Source organism: Lemur catta, chromosome 7 (assembly GCF_020740605.2).
Source record: "Lemur catta isolate mLemCat1 chromosome 7, mLemCat1.pri, whole genome shotgun sequence".
NCBI lineage: Eukaryota > Metazoa > Chordata > Mammalia > Primates > Lemuridae > Lemur > Lemur catta.
Genome location: NC_059134.1, coordinates 25,825,280 through 25,852,895, shown reverse-complemented (window position 1 = coordinate 25,852,895; position 27,616 = coordinate 25,825,280). Strand labels below are relative to the sequence as shown.

The window sequence follows — 27,616 nt, the reverse complement described above, 5'->3', positions numbered from 1 at the left end:
GGATCAGAATAGTCAAGACAACCTTGAAGAAGTACAAACCTGGGGAATTTATGGTACTGGAAATGAAGACTTATTATAAAGCTAACTAACTTAGATAGTCTTATGTTGGTACAAGTAGAGAAACAGGCTAATGGAACAGACAAAAGAGCTCAGAAGCAGACCTCTTTGTAGATACTTGATTCATGACAAAGATAGCAGTGCACAGCTGACAATATTTTCAATGAACAGTGCTGGGTCAATCAGCTAAATGTGAAAGGTAAAACTTCTAGAAGACCATATAGGAGAATATCTCCATGACCCTGGGTAATCACTTCTTCAGGAGGACATGGTAACCACTAACCATGAAGGAAAAGCCTAGTAAATTGCACTATGTTAATATAAAAAACTTACTTTCATCGAAAGACACTAAGAGTATGAAGCCACAGAGTGGAAGATACATGCAATGCACATAACCAATAAAGGTTCCATAATTAGAAGATATAAAGAACTCCTACAAATCAATAAGTTAAAGACAATAAACTCAACAAAAAGTGGGTGAAAGACTTAAATAGGTATTTTACAAAAGACAACAGCCAAAGGCCAGGAAGTATATAAAGAGATGCTCAACATTGTTAGTATGCAGGGAAGTGCAAATTAAAACCATGAGATATCACTACACATCTACCAGAACAGCTAAAATTAAAAATACAAAACCAAATGTTGACAAGGATATGGAGCAAACAGAAATCTTCTAAACTGTTGGTGGGAGCTTATATTGACATAACTACTTAAGAAAACTGGCAATACCTAATAAAGATATTATCCATTTCTATATATTCCTATGACCCAGTAATTCCACTCCTAGATATAGACCAACAGAAATGCATTCATGTGTGCATAAAAAACCATGTACATGAATGTTCCCAGTAGCCTTATGCATGACAGCATATGCATAACTTGGAACAACTTAAATGACATTTAACAGAATAAATGGTGAGATATCGTCAATATGATGAAAATACAATAAACCGAGCAATGAAGATGAATAAACGAACAACTCATGAGCTATGGCACAATTAATTCCCCCTTCTAGCCTATCCTTGCTATATCCCCAGCTCTCCATTCAATCCTGCCTCTTGTTCATTAATTTATTTAAATTGTTTTGCTGTATGTATCTACTTCATACTTTCTTAAGCTGGATAGGGTAAAAAGTAGTTTATACACCTCCCAGTTCTTAAAGGAGCTAACAAGTGCAAACAAAAGAGGCTTCCAATTCCAGTTGACCATGCAAAGTCTAAATGCAGTCTCAAAGGGGTTTATGCTAAGGTGCTCACTCTTGAATCATTTTGGGTAAGAGTCACATAGGTTTCTTGTTGCCTTCCTTCCCACATCCTTATTCTTCCCAACCATTTAAAAAGGTAAAAACCATTCTTAGCCTGAAGGCTCTAAAAAAAAAAAAAAAAAAAAAAAAACTAAGTTCTAAGACCTTAGTTTGTGGAGCCCTGTAAGAAACCAGGCTGTACCTAAAAGCAGCCACCTAAAATGAGGAGGAAAAAAATTAGTTCTCAGCACTCCCCCTGGTGGTCTGAGTGGATCCAAACCACACAGACAACTCAGCACTGCACACTACAGATGTCCATCTGTTTCTTTCTTGGCCAAGTGCAGATTTCCAAGAGCTGACCAGGAAATAACTGGAAGAGATACAAAACAATATATTTTACAAGACTACCAAGGACAGTTGAGCAGTAATTAAAAGCACAGGCTATGAAGTCAGACACACCAAAGTTAGTGTCCTGGTTCCACTACTTAATGAGATCTATGACCCTGGATGAACCACGGTTCCTATCATCATCCCAGGGTTGTTAAATTAAATTAAATTATATCACTGAAGCACTGTGTACACTACTTAATGAAAAGGATTAAGTGAAAGGCAGATGGTGGTACGTAGAATTTTAAACAGTAAAAGGTAATCAATGGGTTAGAAAATTGATCAACTTCCCATGAAACAAATCTTTGCAATGAGCTTGTAAAACACAAAAGCACCTCTGAATACCTATAAAAGACGACCTATTATTAATTTAACCAACATACAATTTGACCCTTGAACGACATGGGTTTGAAATGCATGGGTCTACTTACCTGAGGATTTTTTTTTTTTTTCAACAAAACACAGATTGAAAATTACAGTATTTGCGGGATGTGAAACCTGAGTATAGGGAGAGCCAACTTTTCCTCTGTGTGGGTGCTGCAGAGCCAATGTCGGGACTTCAGTATGCACAGATTTTGGTATGCATGGGGGTCCTGGAACCAATCCCCCACATATACCGTGGGAAAACTGTACAAGAAATTCAGTTTTAAGAAAAGCACCCTTGTTCACATTCCAAAATTTGAAAATTATAAAGTGAATACATTTACAAGCAATGCAAGTAGCAAATGAGATGAAAAGGTATCAGTCACCACTAGGTGCTGCTCAAGAGTTGACTGTTGCCTGCTATTTCGAACACTGTTACACCCACCCCCACCCCCCTACCCCCACCCTCGTCAAGTTTCTCAACGCTTTCATCTGCTTTTTCTTTTAAACAAGAAAAATTGAAACAAGACAAATGCTTCCTGAGTCCACCCATTTCCAAAATGAAAAATATGTGTTTAAATAAAGTCCACACTGTATACCAAAGGTAAAACAAATATTTTTATTGCACATTTATAAAATCTGCATAGTTGTATCAAGTATCAAGTGTCCTTCCCTCCCACAATTCCACCATTAATCTTAAAATCTGTTTAAAATACAATATCCAATCGAGAGCCTTTTAAAAATGGTCAACAGGGAATATTTTCCTCTCTACATATACACATAGGTTTTTTTTCTTTTTACAAATCCACATCCCGTATTTTTTCAGAGCAAAAAAGGGGAGGGGGATTAAAATCGTCTTTTCAGCCAACAGTCGCCTTAGAAATCTGTTTTTGACAATTTTCAGATATTAGAAAATTTTACCTACATGGCTAACAACTATTAACACACTATCTTTAGTCAAGTTTCACAATGCTATTCTGTCTGAAGTCCTTAACTGCTTTCTTTTCTTTCACTCAGGGCTGAGTATGAGGTTTTCTGGTTTATTTAAAAATAGAAAGGAGAGAAGAAAGAAAGGAGAGGCAGCTTTCTTGACTTTCAGCATCTTATTGCCATGTGATCTTATATTCTACCCACATGTAAAAGGGCGAGGTTCATCAGCGACCCATTTTGTCATCTCCTGTCAAGAGCTAGGCAAAGTTTATATTCCTAATCTCTTGCCGTTAAGAATTTTTAAATGTCACCTGTATTTAATAAAATAACTAGTAGCTATTCATCTGGTTCAGGTTCTGATAAATCACTCTTCTATTCTGCTGTCAAAAATATTTATGCCTGAAGGATAATTTAAAAAGTGGCAAGAGGCTCAGAAAAAGCCCTAGCCTTACTGTAGGTACAAAGGCATTTCAGGTCTTCTGGCATAATTCAATACCTCAGTACACTGGTTCCTGCCTTTTCTAGTGAAGTATCTTTTATGATTCTGTACCTAAATAGTGCAATTTTATTTTCAATCCTTCTTTACACACCTGCGTGTGGCTGGGGTCGGAATCTGAGTCTTACTTGTCCACCTAATCCTTTCCCAAGGTGAGTACCATGACAACAGACTTCTGCGCATCAGGCAGGCAGCCAGACACCAGGATGAGCCTGAACATGTGGGGGCTTATTTCACTGTCACAGTTGAAACTCCTTGAATTGACTCCATGACAGCTGCAAATCGGCTACAAAGGTCATAGGGAGAATTGGGTCGAATAGTTGGAGGCTCCTTCAAGACAATGATTTCTGCCGAAGGATCTAGAAGCCTGGGTAGAAACTCCCCTAAGCACAGCTGCAGATTTTCTGTGGAGGAAAAATGGATGGTTACATACTCAGCTAAATAGATCTCTAAGTAAAAACTAATAGGTCTGCAACTATACAGGAAGGCCTTTAAGTAACTCCTTACCTAACCTCAAAAGTCAAAGCATTATACTGGCCAGCTAACAATAAATGGTGATTCCTTCAGGCCAAACAAGGCGCAAAGATCTACTTGCCAAATATATCAAAGCTTTAGAATGTTTTATGCCATTTTATGTAGGCAGAATAAAACTCTATTTTCACTTCATTATGAACAGGTCTTCTAATCAATCATCCTTTTAAAATTTGAGAAAGTGGATATGATACCCTAAAGATATAAAGGAGCTATTTTTTTTCAAATTATTAAAATATACATGTGGCTCACACCTGTAATCCTAATACTCTGGGAGGCTGAGGTGGGAGGATCGCTTGAGCTCAGGAGTTTGAGACCAGCCTGAGCAAGAGTGAGACCCTGTCTCTACTAAAAATAGAAAAAATTAGCCAGGCATAGTGGCAAGTGTCTGTAGTCCCAGCTACTCGGGAGGCTGAGGCAGTAGGATCGCTTGAGCCCAGGAGTTTGAGGTTGCTGTCAGCTAGGCTGACACCACGGCACTCTAGCCAGGGCAACAGAGTGAGACTCCGTCTTAGAAAATATACATATATACACACACACACACACATGTGTGTACACATGACATATCATACCATATATCACAGACACACAAATAAAAACTGAAGACATTAAAATAGAATATGTAGCAACTAGTTATTATAGAATTTTTAAATAAATATTATAAACTTGGATACTTGAGCAAGTCAATAAAATACCTTTACATCAATGAGAAACTAACAAAAAGGATTCATAGCAGAATACATACCAACTTTTTAAGTCTACTGAACTCACCTAAAAATAACTAGTTTTAGGTTCCCTCCCCAAGATACTTTGGACAAACAAGGATATATTCCGTGTACTAATTTATTAATCTTAAAGTCATCATGGTTAATATTTTTATGTCTGACAACTTTTAAGACACAAAAAAATTTAGTTAAGGTACTACTAGGTAATCATACTCTGCATAAATAGATTTAGATTTTTATTAATAATATAAAAGAATTCAGATTTTGGTAGATGACAGAGTAACAGAAGTCTGACATTCTTGAAGAAGAGTGATTTTTTTTTTTTCCAACTGGGCTTGTTGGTTGCCTATGGAGGTGCTTCAGCAGCCACAGGGAAGCTGAGGGGAGTAACAGAAGAGTAACAGAAGTCTGACATTCTTGAAGAAGAGTGATTTTTTTTTTTCCAACTGGGCTTGTTGGTTGCCTATGGAGGTGCTTCAGCAGCCACAGGGAAGCTGAGGGGAGGTTAAGAGGGGCAGAGGCCCAGGCTCTCTTCCCCTGCTTCAGTGGAGGAGATCCACTTTTAACTCTCTTCTATGCAGAGAGGTTCTAATCCCTTAAAAAGGTTTGGCAACCAATGCTATAGAGAGACCACTGTAATTTCTAGAATTCTCAAAACCTTAGAACATTACTAGAAGTACTAACAGCATACCTGCAATATCTTGCCCAAGGTAAGAGCACCAATGGTTTCTCATGACCTCGATGGCATCTAGGTCATCCTTGGAAATGTCATTATTAATGATAAGGTGAATGCAGGGGATGATCAGCTCATTCATCACATTAATGCCTTCTGTTACAGAATGATCATCATTTGTCTCAAAGAGAGAAGCTGCTTTGGCATTCAGCTCCTACAGATAAAAAGTAGAGTAGGGAGGAGAAAAGTCTGAAAAAGATAAATATCTATTTAATAGCAGTCTAAACAAGTGGTTCCCAAACTTTACTGCACGTTGAAAGCACCTAGGGATCTTTAAAAACTACCGATGCCTACATCCCACTCCTGACGTGCTGGTTCAATCAGTATGTGGGCAACCTGGGCAATGGGATTTTATAAAAGCTCCCAAGTGATTCTAATGCAGCAAAATTTGGGATCCATTGGCCTAAACTTACAAGTCAAGGTCATGCTTAATGCCTGTTTCTATTAAAGACCTATTCAGTGGTTGTCAATCTCCACTGAGAATCAGAACCACCTGTGCAAGACACATTGACACCCAGGCCCCTCACAGGCTTCTGGTTTAACAGTCTAGGGGAGGGGCTTGAACATCACCACTGCGTGAAAGCTCCCTAGGTGATTCCGATGCACACTGAGGGTGGGGACCCAGTGACGGAAAGAGTCTAAATCCCTATTACTGCATTACTGTAGAAGCTGAGAAGGATATTCAAAATGTCAATCTATTCAGTGATTTAAAATATAAAAGCATGGCTCTAATAAAATTCAGATCCATCAAATCTACATGGCCCCCTTTTCAGCTTCAAAGTGGCCCTGCCACACCTATAACTAATACGGAAATCATAGTATAAATCAGAAAATGAAGCTCTTGAGATGAACATATTAATATGTCATGATTTAATCTCATGCATTTGGTATGAGCAAGGCCAAGGTGGTGGTAGAAATGCTGGCCTGACTTCTGTGAAGGGCAAATGTGCTGGGTAGCAAGGGAAACAAACACAGCACACTGTATGAAGGCAAGCCACTTCTTTACAGTCCTCTGAAGGACAAACACCATATGAACCCTTGGGTAGGCGAGGGGATATAGATCTGCCTCTCCACGTGGCTGCTAAATGCAAATTAGACCAGGATAGATTTAGTCTTCACTAGTACATGACAATGATGTTATCAGAACAGCAGGAACAATTCTTACGGTTTGTATCTTTTTTAAAAATTTGGAGTCTTCCAGAAGTCACCTAAACTTTCACCTGCTAGCTTAGTAGGGAGCACAGAAAAATACTGCATTTATTCAATGCACATTTATTACATGCTTACTATGGGCCCGGCAAAGGAAATGCTGAATAAGAAAAGGATGTGTGCTCAAGGAACTCACAATCTAGCAGGGAAGCAATGTGATAAAAGCTATAATGTGGGCATACATGAAGGGCACACAGAGGGGGATGAATGATTCTCAACTTCTAACAGGGAGTGAAGAAGAATGATATCACTTAAAAGTAACTGAAAAGAATCTGTTCCAATGTAAAACTGATTATGAGAGTTTGGGAAAAAAATCTAAAACCCATTGGAGACAATTATTTTGTATTTAAAGTTGTATCTCTTCATGGCTTCAAGGAAGAGAGGGAAGCACACACAGTCAACACACAAATCCTGAGGCCTTACAAACAGTACAAACCAGAAGGCATTTTCTTCGGTATAAAGCAATCACTGATTCCTTGACCCCCCGGCGGGGCCCCTTCATCAGCAGAGCGGCATTGCTCTGGTAGGCATACACCAGGTAGGAAAGTGCCTCTTGGTACCTTAGAAAAGGGGACATAAACAACAGCTGAGTGCTCTTTACCCAAAACCTAGGGCTTAGACCTCACTTTTCCCCAATGTAAGAATCTATCTGTCTGCAATTATGTAAAAGTCTTAAAGATAAGAGTTGGCAAGGGGAAAACCTGAGGATCAAAAACCAGTGCCAGTCTCAGTTCTTCGATGAAACGGCCAAGCCACCCAAGGCAAATCAGAAATTTTCCTGGGCTTCAGTTTTTCCCACCTCTAAACAAAAAGTGAACTAGATGCTCGCTAGGGTCCAAGCCAACTCGAAAATTCGCTTTCTGAGTTCATCTTCATTTATCACAGAGAAAGTCTGGCACAGTATATCTTTCTACTGATAAATTTCACTATGTAAAGGATGAAAAACAATGTGTGACATGTAGAGCAAAACTGAAGCACTGGAAAGAGAAGAGGCACACTAGCGTAGGTGACATGGAGGTTACGCACAGTTATGACTTAGTATTCCTAGGTGGGCATCAATAAGTAAGTGTCCTCACCCATAATCTTGGTGAAACAAAAGGCCAACATACTTTCCTTTCTGGTAGAGTTCCAGGCCTGTTAGGAGATACACAGACACCTTTCGGAACAAACTATAATCTTCATGCCACTTCTGAAAAGGAATAACTATCATTAATGACTATGCTCATAATAAACTATTGCCACACTTTCCACCCAAGTTTTAAATTCAATACAAATATTTACTGAGCACATCTGGTCAGCCACAAAAACAAACACAAAAGCTTTCAGAAAAAAGAACCCATTCAACATTTAAAATAAAAGTCCACCACTGACCTTAATTTCAATGTTCCGTTCCTTTCACTGAGGAACAGAAATATTTGTTTCACATAAGCTTTAGAATTTATTATCTTAATTTCCATCAGCCATGTCAAAGTCATTCCACTCTGGCTTAAATGAATGACCTCTCAAGTACTGATAAAACCATCCATAAATGGGAAAGACGGAAGGACAAAGCTCTTCTATGTCATACAGAATGCTCAAGCCCAGTAAACGTGGTGAGTACACCTTAGGTGGTACATAACATTGTTTTACATAAAATCTAATTTTTAAAAAAATTTGTAATTATGTATGTATTTTAATGCATATTTTAAAAACTGTATCATTTAAAACAAATCAAACCATGATTTCAAGAATGATATGGCCTAGGACAAGGCTAAAGTAGGTATTTAAGGGAAATGAAGTGTTGATGCATTCAACAGAAGAATGAAAACAGAGAGACCTGCTATTCTGAGAGTCAGAAAGATCATTTATCCATTCTTCCCCAGGTTTTTTTGGTGTGTGTTGGGGGGGAGGTGGGAGAACAAGTCAGTCTGTGATAGCACAAAATCGTTAATTTGGCCTCACGTATCATTTGCCTCAGGAATTAGTTTTTGCTTTGTAGATTTCAAGAAAAAACTTCACCTTGTACTCTTCCATATTCATGTCATCTGGACCAATTTCCTTCAGTTTAGCTTGAGCCACCTTCATAATGCTGATTGATCTGTGCGAGACAAAGGTCAGAAAGCAATGGAAGGGTAGAGGCAAAACCTCCCCATCAGACGATTTAGTCTAGCCAGACCCAGGGTGATTCACCTGAGTATTCCCCTCTCACCTTTCATCATAGCTAAGATTTTTATCTGCAAACTGTTCCAGAAGGGTCCGTTCTACTACCCTTTTAGGTGCTTCATTTTGGAAAAAGTAGACAAGGACATGCTGAAGTCGAGGATCGCTGTGAGAGGTGGGAGTTTCTTTGGCAAGCTGATAGAGCCTGGAGTATTCTTCGTGGAATGCCTATGGAAGGCAGAATCAACAGTTAGAAAAGAGTGCATTGTGGGCTTCTGCACGCAGAAATGGATGCCTAAGGGCTAGATGGTCTTATAACTCCAAGACGACTTCTAAAAAATTCTTACTGAGGAACTACAAAGGCCAACTTAAAGGAATCTTAAGTTGTCTGCATTTCATAAGGGATAAAAATCCTCTAGCATTCTGGCACCAAAAACATATTGTACTCAGAAGAAACTCATTTTTCTCAAGAAGTTTCCAGAAAAACAAATATTTAGTTTTGTTTTTTTTTTTTTTTTTAAGAGACGAAGTCTGGCTATGTTACCTAGGCTGGTCTCCAACTCCTAGGCTCAAATGATCCTCTCACCTCAGCCTCCCCAGTAACTGCTTAAATACTTAGTTTTAATTGTTGTAAAAGGCATATCCTTGAGTCCCAATGACTTGAATTTTAAACATCCATGCAAATCCAATTTTATTCAAGTATCTTAAATTTCATTGAAATACTTCTAAAGCATGGCCTATTTGCTTATATCATGGCCTCAAAATTACAAAGGCACAATCCACTCACAGTGTTAATAATAGATACCTCCGAACAACAACAAAAGCCCCTCTAGGCTAGGTGTATGGCACTGCCAACCAAGGCTGGGCTAGTGCCAAAAGGGGAGTGAACAGTACTATGGGACAGCTTGTTCAGCAGTTGAACAGGAAAGGGAGTTTTATGTTTTGTTTCAATAAAAGATTTTTTTTTTTTTTTAAATAAAGAGATGAGGTCTTGCTCTGTCATCCAGGCAGGAGTGCACTGGCTATTCACAGGTGTGATACCACAGCCCTGAACTCCTGGCCTCAAGCCATCTTCCCGCCTCAGCCTCCTGAAGGGCTGGGACTACAGGTGTGTGCCACTGAGCTTAGCTTTAATCCCATTTTTTCCCCACCTTATAGAATTATTGCCCCAATATTATGATACTTGTGTTACAAGGATTAAAATTTTAAAAACAGAGATACCTTAATAAGCCCTGCTTCAGACCCATCTCGGTCAAAGGTCTGACGGGCTTTAGCTATGGCCAGGATGACCCCTTGCATGGCAGGGCTCAGCATCACCTACCACAAGAGGACACAAAACAGAGAGAAAGAGGAGAGAAGAAGGTTCAAAAGAAGACTGTATGAAACCAGGCTGAACAGAAGGCTGCAGGGAAGCACAGCAGTGTGCCCTGGGGCCAGCACCTAACGCAAGCCAAGCCTCACACACCCATTCCTAAGTGCATGCATGGCCTCTGTCCCTCCACATAATGTCAACACCTCACCCAAGACAAGCTATTCCTATACTATACGTTCTCTCGAATTTAGTAGGATGAAGAAAGGTGCATATCCAAAATTATCTCCAGTAGGGCACTGCTGAAGAATGAAGTTAAATTATAGCTCTCAGAGGAGAAGTGTCTGAGATTTTAGACAAATATTTTAGAATTGGTACTAGGATGAACAGTACATTTAAAATAGTCTGGAAACCAGGGGCTATACAAGTATGACTCTATAAAGTGAAAACCTTTCCATGATTAAAAAAAAATACCCCACAGGAAAGAAGTCTGAGAGACAGGATTCATTATTATTTACGTGCAGTGCAACTGAAAATGAGACAATGAATAACTTGGGATTCTACAGCTTCTTCATAAAGCTTTAGAACTAAAAACCAGAACATTAATCCACATTTGTTTTACTCATTGGACAATTGAAAAAATTATATTTGGAGAAAAAACAATGGACTAATATCAAAAACAAAGATTCCAGCCGGGCGTGGTGGCTCACACCTGTAATCCTAGCATTCTGGGAGGCCGAGGCGGGAGGATCGCTTGAGCTCAGGAGTTCAAGACCAGCCTGAGCAAGAGCGAGACCCCGTCTCTACCTAAAAAAAATTAGAAATTAGCTGGACAACTAAAAATATATATAGAAAAAATGAGCCAGGCATGGTGGCACCTGCCTGTAGTCCCAGGTACTTGGGAGGCTGAGGCAGAAGGATTGCTTGAGCCCAGGAGTTTGAAGTTGCTGTGAGCTAGGCTGACACCACGGCACTCTAGCCCGGGCAACAGAGTGAGACTCTGTCTTAAAAAAAAAAAAAAAAAAAGATTCCCTACTTAAAATCAGAAGGCAATTTTTTGTTTGTAAATACCCAAAGAAGGAAATACATTCTACCTCTCTGAGCCAACTCTGCAGTGGCCCCCACAAGTACAAGCTTAGCGCAGTGTACAGTAGGAACATAACTACCTTTTAAGAATGGTGATAGACCTTCTTGTCAATTATCTGCTTCAATGAGAAAATATTAGCTATTCCCAGACACGTTAAAAAAATATATTCATTCAGTCACTTGAGAAGGAAATATAAGACTGACAACAAACAACTAAATCCTGCACTCATCTCTGTACCTCCTCATCATATCCATCTGCATCAGATCTAACCAGAATCCTTCCCACACTGGGAATCTCGACTTCAGAGACCTCAGAATTAGGCTGGGCAGTAGACTCTGCATCATTAGCCTTTTGGGGCTGTTCTGACTGCTCTGCAAGGTTTGTTTCCTGGGGCATGGGCTCCTTGGGTTCAGCTTCCTTAAGCTGTGGTAGCAGAATGGGAGAAGAGTAAGGAAAAACAGGAGAAATAAAGAGGGATTGGTTAAATGCAGGAGAGACACAGAATAATAGAAATGTGAGAAAACTGGCAATGACTGCTGAAAGCCCGACCCTCCTGAATTTGGGTTTCTCAGTCATTCTCACCTCACTCAGTGCTGCTTCTACCCCACTCTTCTCATAGGCACGGGCCGTGTTTGCAATGGCCTGGGCAGTCTGCTCCTTTACAATCACAGCATGCTCAGACGACAGGCAGCGAACCCCATGAGAGGGGGCTACTGAAGATTCTGGTGAAGAACAGTACAAAGGTGTTAGCATCTGATGATAAATAGTCTAGATCACTGACAAAAGCAAGCTGCATGGATACACAATCCTCCTAACACAGCTTTTTAAAAAGCCTATGCAAATTTCTCCTCGAAACTAGTGACTACAAGAAATGATAGCTACTTCAGAAAGAACCCATTGATAATTCTATCAAATTTAATGTGCCCCCAACTTTGTCAGATTTCTCTATGCCAAGAAGGTTTCCTACAAATGACCATCTGTTGTTAGGAACTTTGGAGAACAGTTTTCATAAAGTCTATCTATTAATCCTACCACAGTTCCTCCTACAGCCTGGTAAATAAGCAGTGCTACATATACATTAAATGTACAGATAGCTAGTCTTCCTAATTATCACTTCTCATCAGAAATCAAATTCTAAAGCCATAATTTATTCTGTCAGGTTGTACCTGCCATACCAACTATATATGAAGACACAGGAAGTACATGTGTGTGTATGTGTGGGTATATATAGGGACACATACATACGCCGTGAAGACTGGCATCACTTTGTCAGTTGAAGCGTGCAGGGCTGGCTGGGGGACTGCAGCTTGAATGTCACTAGATCGCTGGCATAAATGCCCTTCTCACATACCTTGTGATGTAGAGAAATCCTGTGAGGAAGAGTTGGTAGAAGATTCCATTTGAGGGATTTTGCAAGACTGCTCTTCTTCCCACTCCTCTACTTCCTGCTCAAACCGCCAGTTATCTTCCTGAATGTAATGCTTCAGTTCCACTGACAGGGATTCCACTTCTGACATTTGATCTGATTCGTTAGGGGCTGCCTCTAGGAAAGACAAGAGTTAAATGGAGTACCATCCAGCAAAAGGTCACTAGGAACCAAAATGGTCTTTCTAGGAAGGAAGAAAGCAGGACATTTCATATTTTTTCCTATTCTTAACTAAAAATATGTACACACAAAATCCATCAGAAATCCATCTGAACATCCCTTATCCAGAAAGCTTGGAACCAGAGGTGTTTTGGATTTCAAATTTTTTCAGACTTTGGAATGTCATACTCACCAGCTGAGCATCCCAAATTCAAAATTCCAAAATCCAAAATCTGAAATACTCCAATGAGCATTCCCTTTGAGCATAATGTTGACACTTACAAAGTTTCGAATTTTAAACATTTTGGATTTTGGATTTTCAGATTTGGGATGCTCAAACTGTACTGACAATATAAGGCCAACAGTGACAGCACATCAGTAAGAGTGCCTGGCTTATTAGGTACGCACTCATTAAACATCTGTTAAATGAACAAATGAATGAATCAATGACACAGAGTTAAGCATTTGGAATAGTGGTCAATCACTGTCAACCACCAGATGTACCAAACATTTCTCAGAAATTCAGAAAATTATTAGATACAATGGAAATTTTCCAACTTGTTTTATCAATTTAACTGCTACACCTATTATTGATAAGAATGGCCATTTCAAGAAGGTTAGAGATGAATTTCAATAAATTAATACTGTCTCAAGTTTCACACAATTAAGTGCTACCAGAAAGCAATTTGATAGAAGGGTTAAATGGTCAATAATATAATAACTGGCTTTAATGGAAAGGATATCAAGGACATACTGAACATCATTTCTAACCCTGTGACCAAAACAACAAAAAAATCTATAGCAGAACAACACATTCACCTACTGGTTGCCATTAACTAGCCTTTTCACTAAGCAAATGAGTTTCCACTTGCTTGTTTCTATAATATAAAATGAACCATGCCTGCAATAACAGGGCTCCTATATACTACCAACAGCTAGTACACTCAGTTGGACTGTAACTCCCACACGCAGCTATACATGCCTGCATACTATAAACATACAATTTTGAAGATCAGTAACTGTTAAGCAATCATCCTCTCCATTCCCTATCCCCCAATCACATTAGTATATCAGAAAGATAATGTGCTGCCTGGACAAAATGCCTTACATGTTTTCTTACTTGTGCAATGCAGTAAAGTTTGAATACTAAAAGAAAAAGCCTTCTATTATCTGACACGGAAAATACTGGTCATAAGACCTCTCACAGAAGATGCAAAAGGAAAACAGAATAATATAAACTGAAAACAGCACAGAATTTGGAGTCAGAACTGGATTCAAATCTTGGGCCTGCCATTTATGTACTGGCTGTGTAACTATGGACCCTCTTGGAGCCTGCTATGCAGCTAGAAAATGAAGATAGTAATTTCCACCCAGCCTATCTCCCTTTTAGAGTTATTAGAGAAATAAAGTTTGAAACCATGCTTGAAGGAGTAAAGTACCAATATAAATGATAACTATTATTGCTCTTAGCATTAGTAGTAGTATTACGAGAAGTATGAAACTGTTCAGGGATATATGCTTTTAAAATTTAGCTATTCTCCAATGGGTGCAAAAATGTGTATTCAATGATGTTACCAAAACAGAAAAAAACTAGAGACAATTAAAAATGTATCAAGGTTGAGCTAACAGCTCACACCTGTAAACTGGGCATTTGGGGAGGCTGAGGTAGGAGGATTGCTTGGGTCCAGGAGTTCAAGACCACTCCAGGCAACACAGCGAGACCCCCGTCTCTACAAAAAATGTAAAAATTAGCCAGGTGTGGCACCATGTGCCTATGGCCTCAAGTACTGGGAAGGGTGAGACAGGAGGATTGCTTAAGCCCAGGAGTTCCGGGTTGCAGTGAGCTATGATGGCACCACTACACTCTAGCCTGGGCCACATAGTGAGAACTTGTCTCTTAAAATAAAAAAAAAAAAAAAAAAAAGTCTTTCAATGAGAGGCTGGTTAAATAAATTATATATATTATGTAATACATATATTCCATGTAATGAACTATTATGCAGTTATTAAAAAGAATGAGTAGGTTTTATTTATAAAGATCTCTAAATACTCAATAATAAAGGTATAGAATTGAATGGAAAAACATCCCATTTGGGGAAAAAAGAAGAGAGAGATACAGCTAAATAAAATCTAGCATATATATACATAGAATATTTCTTGAAGACTATGTAAGAAACCTAACAGTATATACTTGTTGAGGAGTAGGACCAGTGGTCAAGGATGCAAGTAGGAAAGCAAACTTGTTTTTCCTTTTTAATCCCTTTTATACTGTTTATATTTTTAAAATGCATTATTACATAATAATAGTATAGTTTACATTTTTTAAAAAGAAGTACAATACTGTTGCCTTCCCTGGGTAGAACAGATTTTCCCCAATCTCTGGGTTCTGCTAAGATATTTTTACCTGCACTGAAGTGGGGTAGTTTATCATTAATATACATCAGACAGTAGGCACTAACATTTCTCAGGCCCCCATAGGAATCTCTTTCAAGTTCTTCCCAGGAAGATTCAGTAACAGAGATGTCATTGTACTTGAGCCAGATTTGTCGGGACTGATTGTAGATATAGGCCCAGTAGTGTCCAGCATTTGCTTGTCCTTCATGAACAAGAACTGCATGCAAGCGATAAGGCACCTGAAAATCCGAAAGTAACATCCTCAGTCAGGGTAAGCAAAGTAATCTGGTCAAGTTTAGGTTATTACAAAATGACTATTTATATATGTGTTTAACGTGGGGTTCATATCAAAACATCCTATTGATTCAAATGAACTAACAAAACACAGCCTTGGAATCTATCAATTATTGTCTCAATTCCCAAATCTTTAAGACCAGACAGTTGAACTTGACGACCTCTCTAAAGACTTTCGGCTCTAAACTCCTATGATTATAGATCTAAAACCAAAGATAACCTAAACCTGTATCCTTCCAACTCAAAATTCAGTTCATCTAAAAACAGAATCACTGTACCACTCACACTGAAAAAAATGTTTACCACATTTGGGACCTGAGAACAAGGTGAACAGCTATCTTGTTCTATGCCTATTTTCCCTGGCACCAAAATTTAAGTTAGCATATTTCATGCAGTCACATGCTCCTTGTATTTCTTCTTGTGAGTCATCATCCACCTATCTGGAGTGAAGACCCTTTTAATTACATACATGTTTGTTTCAACATGTGAAAAGCATACTTTTTTCCAATATGGAGAAAATAGAGCAACGCTTAAGTGCCAAGTAAGTGAAAGTTACGAAATCCAGTCACAGAATCAAATTAAACTTACACTTGTTATCAGTACCTTGACCTGTTTTTACTGCTGGTTCATATTTTTGAAATACCACAAAAGAGAAAATGGAGAAACCCAAGGTTTACATGGTGCGTTCCTATTATGCAACAGAATTGTGCCTCAATGCCTCTCTACAAACAGTCCGTCTACAGCCATTCTGCCCACTCTGTCCACTTACACAGAAGCCACTGCGAGGCCCCTGAATGGAGGCTCTTTTTCCCTTAATGCCCAAAATGTTACTCTAAACAAAACTTACGTGGATGGTAAGAATTTCTGCCTAAACTCCCTTTTGGAGTTATAAGTTATTATAGAAATAAAGCTTGAAAGCAGGCTGTCAAAGGAAATATCTCGAAGAATCATGGTACTTAGTGAAAGGACAGATAACTAGACCCTGGTTCAGTTCTCCCCGCTGCACTATTTAAATTATCATTTTGTGAGTAATTTATTTTTCTTTTTATATCCCCTCCACTCTGAGAATTGTAAGTAATTTTTATTACTATTTTCTTTTTGTATCTACCAGTATATGCTTTGACTATTTTTCATCAATTTTCATTCTACCTGACGAAGGAGAGGGTCACAGTACATCTGCTCAATAGTCTGGGTGGTGCTTGCAATACAATTCTTTAAATCTGTTAAAAAAAAAAAAAAAAAAAGACAATACTTCTTTACAATGATCTCATTTCATATCACAGAGGCTGCTTCAACTAAGCAAAGAATATTGCTTATCTATGTCCAGGGTGCTAATGACTTTAACTTCCCTCTATGAACCACGAAGTAGAGCCAGTGCTTTAGGTTATGAAGGCTTTTAGTTCAATATAACTACATTAAGGTTTTAAAAAATTGTCTTTTATAATTGGCACTAAAATTTATTAAAGAGGAAAAACTGTCTCTATTTAGGACGAGAGCTTAATGGGTCACTTGGGTATAAGATATATGTCCCACAGAAAAGATCTGAAATGACGAGATATAATAAAGATTAGGGCTAAATTTCTCTGCATAAAAACTTGATAGAACTTGGAATTTTATTTGTCTTTTTGCTCCCTAGATAAAAGCAGAAGGGAAGGGGAGAAAGGACAGTCTGAGCAATATGGCAATGAGGCCAAAGGATTTTTAAGAATAGAATGCTAAATAATTCTATTTTACATTGCATTGCCCAAATATCCTCCACCTCATTCACCTTCAGCAAAGTAAACTTCATACAGAAAAGACAGGTAGAAATCCAAGAAAGCCAAATTCTAAGTTTCGGTCAACTGAAGCCCAAGTTCAGATAAACTACTACAGAAATGAAATCAGCACACACAGAAAAATCCCAGCAAAGGTGATCATAAGTACCTAGGCTTCTAGGAATTCCCAGAAATTTTGAGGAGGGAATCTAGGAGGGATCTTCTACAGCTGTATACTGGGAGTATGAACTAAGCTTACAGGGCACTAAAAGTGCAAAAAAGGCTGAGCACAGTATCTCATGCTTGTAATCCCAGCACTTTGGGAGACCGAGGAGGGAGAATTGCTTGAGGCCAGGAGTTTGAGACTAGCCTGAGCAAGAGTGAGACCCCATTTCTACAAAAAATAGAAAAATCAGCCGAGCGTGGTGGCAAATGCCTATAGTCCCAGCTACTCAGGAAGCTGAGGCGGGAGGATTGCTTGAGCCCAGGAGTTTGAGGTTGCTGTGAGCGAACCTGATGCACTCCAGCCCAGGCAACAATACAAGACCATGTCTCAGGAAAAAAAAAAAAAATGCAAATGGAGTCACAATGACCATGCCAAAATTAAACAGCATGCACAGCAATGGCAGGAAGTGTACCCAAGGTGCCTTAGTCCCAAATATTCAAACAAACAGAAAAGGTAAAGAGTAACTATCTGACAAGTTTTACAAAAGCCAACCTTGTATATCTTGTTCAATCTCACTCCTCCACCTCTGAAGACAGGTCTTAACAAAGTTTATCTCCTCGTCTGTGACTTTTCGAGGAGCTGGGTGTGTAGGCATTTTTTCCATGGAAGACCGGGAAGACACAAGTGGCTTAGACTTGTGTAGAGAATCTTCAGAAGAAAAGCTGCTTTCAACATCCTGAGAAGAGGTTTCTGTTCTTGCACTGAAGGAAGACAAAAGTCATGTTCATATGATAATTTCCAAAAGATACCTTGGCCTAAATTAACGTGTCTTGGAAAGCAAGCTGCTATATGGAAAAGTACAGATATTATTTAGTGAGTATTAATTCTGCAAAGTTATTGAGCCAAACTTTTTCTTTATATGCATCATCTCATTTAACACAACTTGCTTATCAGACAGATACTATTACTAACCCTATTTTACCAATTACAAATCTAAGGTTTAAAGAAATTAAGCAACTTACCCAAGTTCACCCAGCTAGCAGGTGATACAAAAGAACTTAAACGCAGATCTGCCTGAGTCTTCGGTGCATGTTGTCTAATCAGTGATTATAATGCTTTCTCATGAAGAGAGAATAAGAAGGAAGATGGAAAAGAGAAGACTGGGACTGGAAAAAATCAAGGAATCAACTACAGAGTTTCCAAGATGCAACTAAATAAAGCGAGACTATCCATCCAGGAACAAGATACACAGAAGCAAGAAAAATGAAGCATCAGCTGAACATGCAACTCAAAGGGGTGCACACCAAGTGGCACCTTGGGAGAGTTCAGAGAGCAGGGCTTCAAGTCAGACAATCCCGGCACTACCACTCCTGAGCTAAATACCCAAGGAAAAGTGATTATTAACCTCTGCTATGTAATCTAATACCTCATTTACAAAATGTAAATATTAACTTCTTTACATTATTGCTGTAAACTAACAGAATAAAGTACATAAAGCAAATGTTAATTTACCTACTAATTCTGTGGTCCCCACCCCCCAGGCTGGCTACAGCCTGTCAGGAACGTAGCCGCACATCACCCTGGACATCACCCTGGACATCACCACCTGAGCTCTGCCTGCCCCAACCCCACCCCATCAGTGGAAAAACTGTCTTCCATGGAACCAGTCCCTGGTGCCAGAAAGGTTGGGGACTGTTGACTAATTAACTATTGTCAGAGTAAAACTACAACATAGACAAATCAGCAAGAATATAAAATAAGCTTCTAATTGTATTTAGGTTTCCATTTCACATCAAAACTGAAGAAAACATAAAATTCCTTTGGCTTTGACTTAAAAAGAAACCCTCCCCTCTCCATGCACAAAATAATGGAGGAATCTCTTTTCCCCAAAGACCCATATGTATGGAAAAATAAACCCAATAAGTAAAAGAGCAGATACCTCAATGTCAGAAGACATTACACACACCATGTCCCTGCAACTTTAAAATCTAATAATATCTAGCAATATTATTTAATTGATTAAAAGACCTGTCCCACCACTTTTAAAAAGTTAAAACCATTTATATTCCACAAAACACATGAAAACATTCTATTTTTAAAAAAATTAAAAAACACACATAGAGTATAAAGAATGAGAGAATTCCCCACCGCTATACCCAGATTCACGTCATCCCCTAGAGATAATCATTCTTAACATTTCGTATGTTCTGACCAGATAAGCATTTCTAAGCATATATGGATGAATAAATGTTAATATGTGCATGGGGGAGTCTTAGGGAGACAGTTGGATTTTTTAACATAAAAGTTTAACTTTTTAATTGAGTAACAGTGTTTTTATTTGCCAGGACACACATATCAAATGTGATGCAACGCGTGTGGCTCCTTTATGCTATACTGTTGTGTGTGGCTGAGCTGGAATAGAACCAGAAGGCTCATGTGACGTGGCTTCCCTCTGTCTTCACTGGACAAGCCCCTCTGGGCTGTCCTCCTTCAATGACTAGCCAGTTCTTTTCCATGTTTTAATTTTCTGTTCATGGATAAGTCTCTCTTTTCTTAATGTTTACTTAGTCATGGATAATTCACAGCAGATGGGAGCATAAGATGTTCTGGAAGAGCAGGGCTTGAGGTTTCCTCTGAGAAAGGCCTTCAGTGGCAGCTAGCTTGTAGCTCAAAACAAGGTAGCCTGGGTGGAGCATGAACACTATCGAGAAGCTGCTCAAATAATCCCAACCATCCTGTGGGCAAGACAAGTGCACTGGTGGGAATGATGAATACTCTCACCCAAGTGACAACTGGCAAAATCCTTCCCTTTAAGACAAAGAGCTCACAGCTCCTGAGCTCTTATGGGATAAGTAAAAAGCAGGTAAAAAGATGGAACATAGTTTAAATTAAACCAGAAAAACGATACATACCATTTAAAAAATTTATTTGTATTACCTTTCCTTGGATGTCAGGTCAGAAACTGGGCAATGCACTGAAGAAAGTGGTAATGTCATGCAAGTGTCACTTTCAGGTGGACAGCTTTCTGAGGCAGGTTTTGTACTAGCAAATTCAATAACATATTTCAACATGTCCGGGAGTGGGAACCGAGCTGGGCCCGAGCCGTACTTCACATACCTAGGAGGCAAAGACAGTGGTACTCTACCACCCAAGTCCCTTTTGTATGTCACGACTTGCTAACAAAAGATCTGTTCATCATACGGAGTCAAATGGAAAGGCTTAATCCTAATGGCTATCCTCTAACAATCTGTAAGGTAAAAATTCTCTAACTACAAAAGCAAAAAATGCCAACAATCTAAAGTTTTATATCTAGCAGGAAGCATTTCAAATGGGCTCCTAATCAAAGACATGCCAGTTATGCTTTCTCTTGATGTCATATCACATTTAGGCTCTGGTCATAAAAATAAATTGTTCCTTAAAGGAAAATAGATGTATTACCAGTACCCAAATCTGAAAAAAATTCTGGTGAGCTAGTACATAAAGGTCTTTTCTGTCCTTTAGACCAACTACTTTATAATGGAGAAATGAAAGAAAGGAAGCTGGAAATGGGAAGTAGGTATTGATAATGGTCAGGGTTTAAGAAAATTGGCAAATCTTTCTTCTAAAGGGTCTGAAGTACCCGATTACTCATACACTCATTCAATGGCACAGGCCAGGCATAAATTATTGAAGATTTCTTTGAGATGAGTAAATAATAAGTATGTGACCAAAATAATATTTTATTTATTTATTTATTTTAGAGATGGGGTCTATGTTGCTTAAGCTTACATATTTTCCCAGGAATATATACATAAAAAGATATGTACCTTTTAAAAAAACAAAAATAAAAAAGCCAAAATTATATAAAATTTTGAAAGTCATTTTATTTTAAAACAAAAGTAATACCATACTAAGAAAAATGCTCCTATACTCTATTTTACAATCTAAGTAATTCAGAATGCCTTGCTGACTACTGGTAAATTGAGTATTTTTGAGCTATAAAACATCAGGTATGTTTGCTTCTATAAATATAATTTAAAATTTCCAGGCTTACAAAGTATCACCAGAATCTTTAAAGTAAAATACAGCCACACTTAGAGTCCTATAAATCACTTCCAGGACAGTATTTGATGACTCAATCTTCAGCTTAAGTCTCTATTAAGACAAATGGATGACTGGCCACATCACTCCTAGTTTCTTCCTGAGACAGAGGGACGCTGAGATGGTGGTGGCTGGGGTAGAGAGCAGGGTCCATCTTGGGTCCAGCATGACCCATACCAGGGTCCAGCCTAGTATGAAAAGTGCCGCCCCTCAGGGAAATTAATGACCTAGCAAGGGCCTGGGTGGAGGCGGGGTTGTGGTAGGAGGGAAACTGGTAAGTAGATAAAAGGAGGAAGAGCCACTGACAATGTATGGGATTTCCTTCTTAAATGCTTAAATTAATGCAATCTAGACTAGAAATTACACTGATTCCCCCTAAGGAATTTGGAGGGTGATTCCACAGAAATAGTCAGTGTAAAACAATCAAGAAAAGCAAAGATTCCTCTGTAACAGAAAGGATTTTGTATGTATCAGAAAATTAATGCTTTTAATCAATGAGCCTTATTCTAGATAGAACAGCATTATTTTTTACCTTTCCTGGACACTTCAAAAACTGCTTTTCCAAGACAAGTGAATTGGTGCGTTGTGACAATAGTCTCTCTCATGTTTGTGAAAAAGACCCAAGGGGAGTAGAAAAAGTAAAAAGCTATAAAATCAGAACTCAGGTCCTCCTCTGTACACTGCTAGTAACTAACTGGGTGACTTTGGGTCACCAAGTCCCCTAGGACTGCTATTTACCCATGGATAATATTAGCTGATCTTAAAGACTGTTTCACACTCAGAAATATTTTTTCTTAGCTGTATTATAAACTCCTCTAGTTAATACTTAAACTCTGAATTGATTTTTAAATATAAACAAATGATCTGATTTCAACATGCTACTCTCTGTCTTTTACATTGCTAAGCATGATAGTATCCACAACTTACCTTTCGAGTTTTTGCTGCAGAACTTTTATTTCCTCCTTTAACTTTCGAATACATTCTCTCTTATTTCGAATAAGCTCCTTGCTCCTGTACATGTACCTAAGCAAATGATAATCCCACAAACAGAATTTATACTTAAAGACATTAATGACACAAAATTTCAACAAGCTAGGGATACAAGGAAACTTCCTCAATCAGACAAAGGACATTTACAAAAAATACACAGCTAGCATCATACCTACTAGTGAAAGACTGATGTATCGGCCCTAAGTTCAGAAACAAAGCAAGGATTTTCCATTTCTATTAAATGTTTTACTGAAGGCACAGCCAATGCAATAAGGCAAGAAAATGAAATAAAAGGCATACAAGATAGTAAAGGAAGAAGTAAAGCTGCATTTTGGTTGTGAATGACATGATTGCCTATGTGAAAAAATCTCCAGAAATCTACAAAAACACATCAGAGCTAGTAAGTCAGCTTATTAAGGTCAAAGGAAACAAAACTAACTTTTAAAAAAAGCCAATTATATTTCTATATACTTATAAAGAACAAACAGAAAACTGTAATTTTTAAAAAGCCATTTATAATAATATCAAAAGCATAAATTATAAATTTAATGAAATATGTGTAAGACAAAGTTGAAGAATTCATACTATCTGATGTCAAGATTTACAATAAAGCCAGAGTAATAAAGACAATGTGGCACTGGCATAAGATTAGCTAATAAACAGAACAGAAACTCCAGAAACAGACCCATAAATATACGTTCAATAAATTTCTGACGAAAGCGCCAAGGTAATTCAACAGGGGAAAGGACAGTCTTTCCACATACTGTACCTACTACTGTTCCCAGAATAGCAGGGCTTTCACCTAATGCCTCGCTATTCAAATTGTTGTCTAGAGTTTAGAAGCATCATTAGCATCATCCTGGGAGTGTCTAGAAATGCAAACTCTTCGGCCCCAACCTGTATCCACTGAATTCAAATTTGCATATTACCAAGACTTCCCAGTGATTCCTATGCACCATATACTTAGTGCATGCTCATTTCTACTGTTGCAATACATCAGGAAGAAAATCAACCAAGAACTCACCTGTCCATATAAATAATCTGAGGAAATTCCAGCTTATTGTGAATTTTCTCTGGCTGCCCAAGAGACTGATTGAACTCAAATCTTGAGAGTTCAAAGGTCAACACTGGAGGTAGCTTTGTAAACCAACGCTATTGTCAGGAGCAACAATTCGGGAGCAAAAAAAATTAATTTTAGGAAATAACAACAGCCAGATTAAAAATATTCCTCATCAAACTTTATTTTTTTGGTATGGAACCTATATCCAAATCAAACTCATAGAAGAACATTTTTTATCCCAAATACTAAAGAAAATAAACACTTAGGATCACAACCTCTTAGAGGAAGGACTCAGTATTCAAAACCTGAAGGAAACAGCTGGCCTAACCAAGGAATGAGAAATTATCATCCATGCAGCACATAACTAAGGAGACAACTGTCTCCACGGATCAGCTAAAAAAGACTAATATGTGTACTTATATTATGTACTATTTACATTCTATTAACCAAAATTTGAATCCCCTTCATGTCTAAAAAGGAAACTTGAAATAGCCTCATGATTTTATAATTTCTCAAGTTTCTGACAAAAATCTCTGAATTCTAAGAATTTACAGATGTCTCATAATGAAGCCAGTCAAATCCACCTACAATGCTATTACCTTGACTTCAAAAAAGAAAATCACAGACTTATAAAAAAAAGATTTCAACTGTCACCGATCGTGGGTGAGGAAAAGCTAAACCAGGAAAGGCATTTCTGTGCAATTCACCTGTATGCCACAGGTTCCTATGAAATGTTCCCTTTACCAAAAGTGCCGACAGTGTTCTCTTCAGATACCCTGTCGGCACAACGAGGTGAATTCAGATAGCCTGTATAACTATGTCAGGAATAATTCTAAACAAGCACGATAATTTTATTTGTTTTTGTTTTATTTTTATAAAAAGTTCTCATCCTTGAATATAGGTCTCCAGAAGTCCAAGAAGCTAGTGAACATTCCCTCTCTCATAAGGGAATGCATTAGGTCTGCATAGATGGTACAGATGATATGCTTCCCATCAGGAATTAGCTCTTTCCTTGAAAAGCCAGGGAAGCAGTAGCTCTCCCTGAGTTCCAACACTGCTTCACAGATAATAAACTTACACAAGGCTCATATTAGGCTTCCTATTTTAATTCAAGAAAGCTCTACTTTCTCCTTTAAAAATTACTGAGTTGAACTCTTAGAAAAGTCACAATTTTGTCTCAAAATGTACAATGAAAGGAGAACAATCCAAACTATGTAGTGTTAACAATTAAGCTACAAATGCCACTCCCTAATTCTTAACCCAACTAGAATTTTGAGATATTAATTACCCTTGCTCTCCCTCTAACTTCCCCTCTTTCTTTCCAACCCACAAAAGTAAATAAATAAATGAATAAAAATTAAATTTAAAAAATGTTAAAAGCAAAGGCAGAATTGAAAATTGAGAATGGCAAATACTATGACAGGCAAAATATTCTAAATGGCATACCATAGGAGTTAATCACTGTACTTTTACCCTCCGAAAATATGGAGGCAGTGGGTTCTCCCTACTCAGGTACAGGTAGGCTTCAACAGAAAGAGAGAAACTTAATCATACTTAAAACATCAGAAGCAGCATACAACCTTTACATGACTGACTCAAATTCATAATTGTAGTAAAGGGTTTATTTATCAAAGTACTAAGACTGGCTGACTCACATCAACTGATGAGAGACTTAAGAGAAACTCAAGTTCTTTTGTAAGTATAAAGTTACTTAATATGTGATGGGAAATGAATCTGCCTGAAAGCTCAGTCCTTAACTGGCTTTGTCACTGGCACAACCAATAAAAGTGTGCGTCTTACCTCTTGTCCATACTTCACTGAATGATCAGAGGGAAGAAGCTCAATGTCACCCTCCACCATGGCCCCTTCCAAACATTCGTCTAAGTTGTGATAACCATTTACCTGAAGAGGATACTGGCCAAAGGTCTCGTTGTTACAGAAGGGCTTTCCTAGGCAAAGAGAAAGACTGATTTTTAAAGACATCACTACAACCATCTAAAGCCTATTTTCTGGCACCCCAGAGAAAATAACCTTAAATTCAGCAACCTCCTGAGAACTGGTTAGAAATGCACTTAAACCTATATGGCAACCTCTAATGACCCAGTGGATCCAAGCATTGACGTCAATAACCGCTAACACTGCAAAAAGAAAGATAATCAAACATTATGAGCCTCCTGATCAAAGACCTTCCCACCACCTGTGACTTGGTTTTGCCAAAAAAAAAAAAAAAAAAAAAACCTTACCTGAATCTAGTCAAATTTTGAGTTCGAACTATCAATTTACAAGAACAGGAGTAGAGGGGAATATGCTAAAATATGTTAAATATGCATCATGGGAGTGCAAGCAAAAAATTTTCAGACTGTGGGAAATATTAATACCATAGACCAAAAACCCAGTTTCTCCAAAAAATACATTTCAAGGAAAGAAGGATGGAGGAGGAGTCTCTACAGATATTCAAGAGACTTAAAAGATGTATCAACCAGTCATAAATGAATCACATTTGAATCCTTACTAAAACAAACTGTAAAAATAAATTCTCTCTTTTTAAAATTATGTAGGCAAATTGGAAATTTGAACACTGACTGGATATTTTAAAATGCTATGCTTTGGAGTGGTAGCAGTACTTGGTTGTGTTTTATAAAGAATATCAGAGGGGTACGAGTAGATAGGGGTAAGGCAGGGAATGACTGGCTGTGGACTAATGGTTGCTGGGTTCATAGGTTTTATTTTTTTGTTTCTGAGACAGGGTCTTACTCTGTCACTCAGGCTAGAGTGCAGTGGCATCACCACAGCTCACCCAGCTAATTTTTCTATTTTTTGTAGAGACAGGGTCTAGCTCTTGCTCAGGATGGTCTCGAACTCCTGAGCTCAAGCAATCCTCCCACCTTGACCTCCCAGAGTAGTAGGATTATAGATGTGAGCCATTGTGCCCAGCCAATGGGAGTTTTTATATTGCTCTTTTTGTGTGTGGTCAAAATTCTCCATAGTTAAAAAAAAGTTATGTGTCCAGCATGCGGCTTAGATAAACCTCTAGAGCAGACAAGCATTTTTGGCAGTGTAACTCAATAAAACTTTTTGATATTAGATATTACATGGTAAACAACAACACAGAAAACTGAGTGACATTACTATGTGCCTGACATTAATGCCAGATGTGGGCTATGCAAATATGATACAGTTTTATATGACAACTAAAGATGACACACATTTCACAGATGAAGAGACTGGGGATCCTGGGGCTCACAGAGTTTGTCCACGATTAAACAGATACTAAGAGCAAAACCAAAATTCAGACCTTGGCTAGTCTGACTCTCAAGCTTTTCGTTATACTGCCTCCTAAAAGGGACATAGTAATAAAGATACGGTCACAGGCCTAGAATCAACATTTAGAGCAGAGAATTTACCTTCACGAACCCCTTCGGTCAGGAAAGTACCATAGAACAGCTGCACCATTGGATTTTCAGATTTGTTCCTGGGATTGCTGCTTTTAAGAAAGGGAGACAATTCTGGATCATCTGGATAAGATATGCACTACACAAAATCAAAGTATCATCCAAAGGCAAAAATAGTATATTTTCATCAACCCCAAGGAGCCAGGTATGGTTTAAAGTAAGTAGCAGATTAGTTCAGTTCAAAAATTTGTTGAACAAGTATATGCCTGGCATTGGGTTAAACTCTGAAGACACAAAGACAGTAAGGCATGATCCCTGGCCTTAAGGAGCTTAAAGTCTAATAGTCTAAAAGTCCTTTAGATAGGAGTCACACATGCAGATAAATACATGCATTTGCATGCATTCAATATACACATTTATAGCCAACAATAGACATATACAGGGTATAGAAATAGTATGGAGATAAGAATGGACTCCCTTGTGCAGTTTTGCAAATAAATACAGAAAAGTTTTCTCAGTAGCGTAAAAGAAATGAAATTTGTTATTTTTTTACTAGCCCATCTTAAATTATTAAGTTAGTTGCTATCTGCAAAGCTATTTGATGATATATTTAATATAATTTTTCTACCCAGAATTAAAACTATTTAGAAAACAAACTTCTCAACATCTGTATTAGGAAAGACATATATGTA

At 38.2% G+C, this 27,616-nt stretch overlaps 1 protein-coding gene across 11 annotated transcripts in view; it reads right to left on the bottom strand.

Moving 5' to 3' along the window:
* Positions 1-2,655: 2,655 nt before the first annotated feature.
* The window catches only part of USP28 (ubiquitin specific peptidase 28), a 58,366-nt gene continuing 33,405 nt past the window's right edge, over positions 2,656-27,616 (bottom strand). For 3 of the 11 annotated variants that reach the window (XM_045556534.1, XM_045556544.1, XM_045556543.1), the window contains 18 exons: positions 26,937-27,016; positions 25,333-25,481; positions 23,497-23,624; positions 22,410-22,505; positions 20,340-20,519; positions 17,955-18,163; positions 16,632-16,702; positions 15,199-15,427; positions 12,561-12,752; positions 11,792-11,931; positions 11,447-11,632; positions 10,035-10,130; positions 8,863-9,041; positions 8,673-8,751; positions 7,784-7,863; positions 7,111-7,234; positions 5,424-5,619; positions 2,656-3,880 (listed from right to left, as the gene is read on the bottom strand). In XM_045556534.1, coding sequence (XP_045412490.1) covers positions 3,705-3,880; positions 5,424-5,619; positions 7,111-7,234; positions 7,784-7,863; positions 8,673-8,751; positions 8,863-9,041; positions 10,035-10,130; positions 11,447-11,632; positions 11,792-11,931; positions 12,561-12,752; positions 15,199-15,427; positions 16,632-16,702; positions 17,955-18,163; positions 20,340-20,519; positions 22,410-22,505; positions 23,497-23,624; positions 25,333-25,481; positions 26,937-27,016 — 2,590 coding nt within the window. In that variant the 3' untranslated portion in view covers positions 2,656-3,704. The remainder of the gene's footprint in view (positions 3,881-5,423; positions 5,620-7,110; positions 7,235-7,783; positions 7,864-8,672; positions 8,752-8,862; positions 9,042-10,034; positions 10,131-11,446; positions 11,633-11,791; positions 11,932-12,560; positions 12,753-15,198; positions 15,428-16,631; positions 16,703-17,954; positions 18,164-20,339; positions 20,520-22,409; positions 22,506-23,496; positions 23,625-25,332; positions 25,482-26,936; positions 27,017-27,616) is intronic. The other 8 variants (XM_045556535.1, XM_045556536.1, XM_045556537.1 and 5 more) reach the window with 8 other exon arrangements.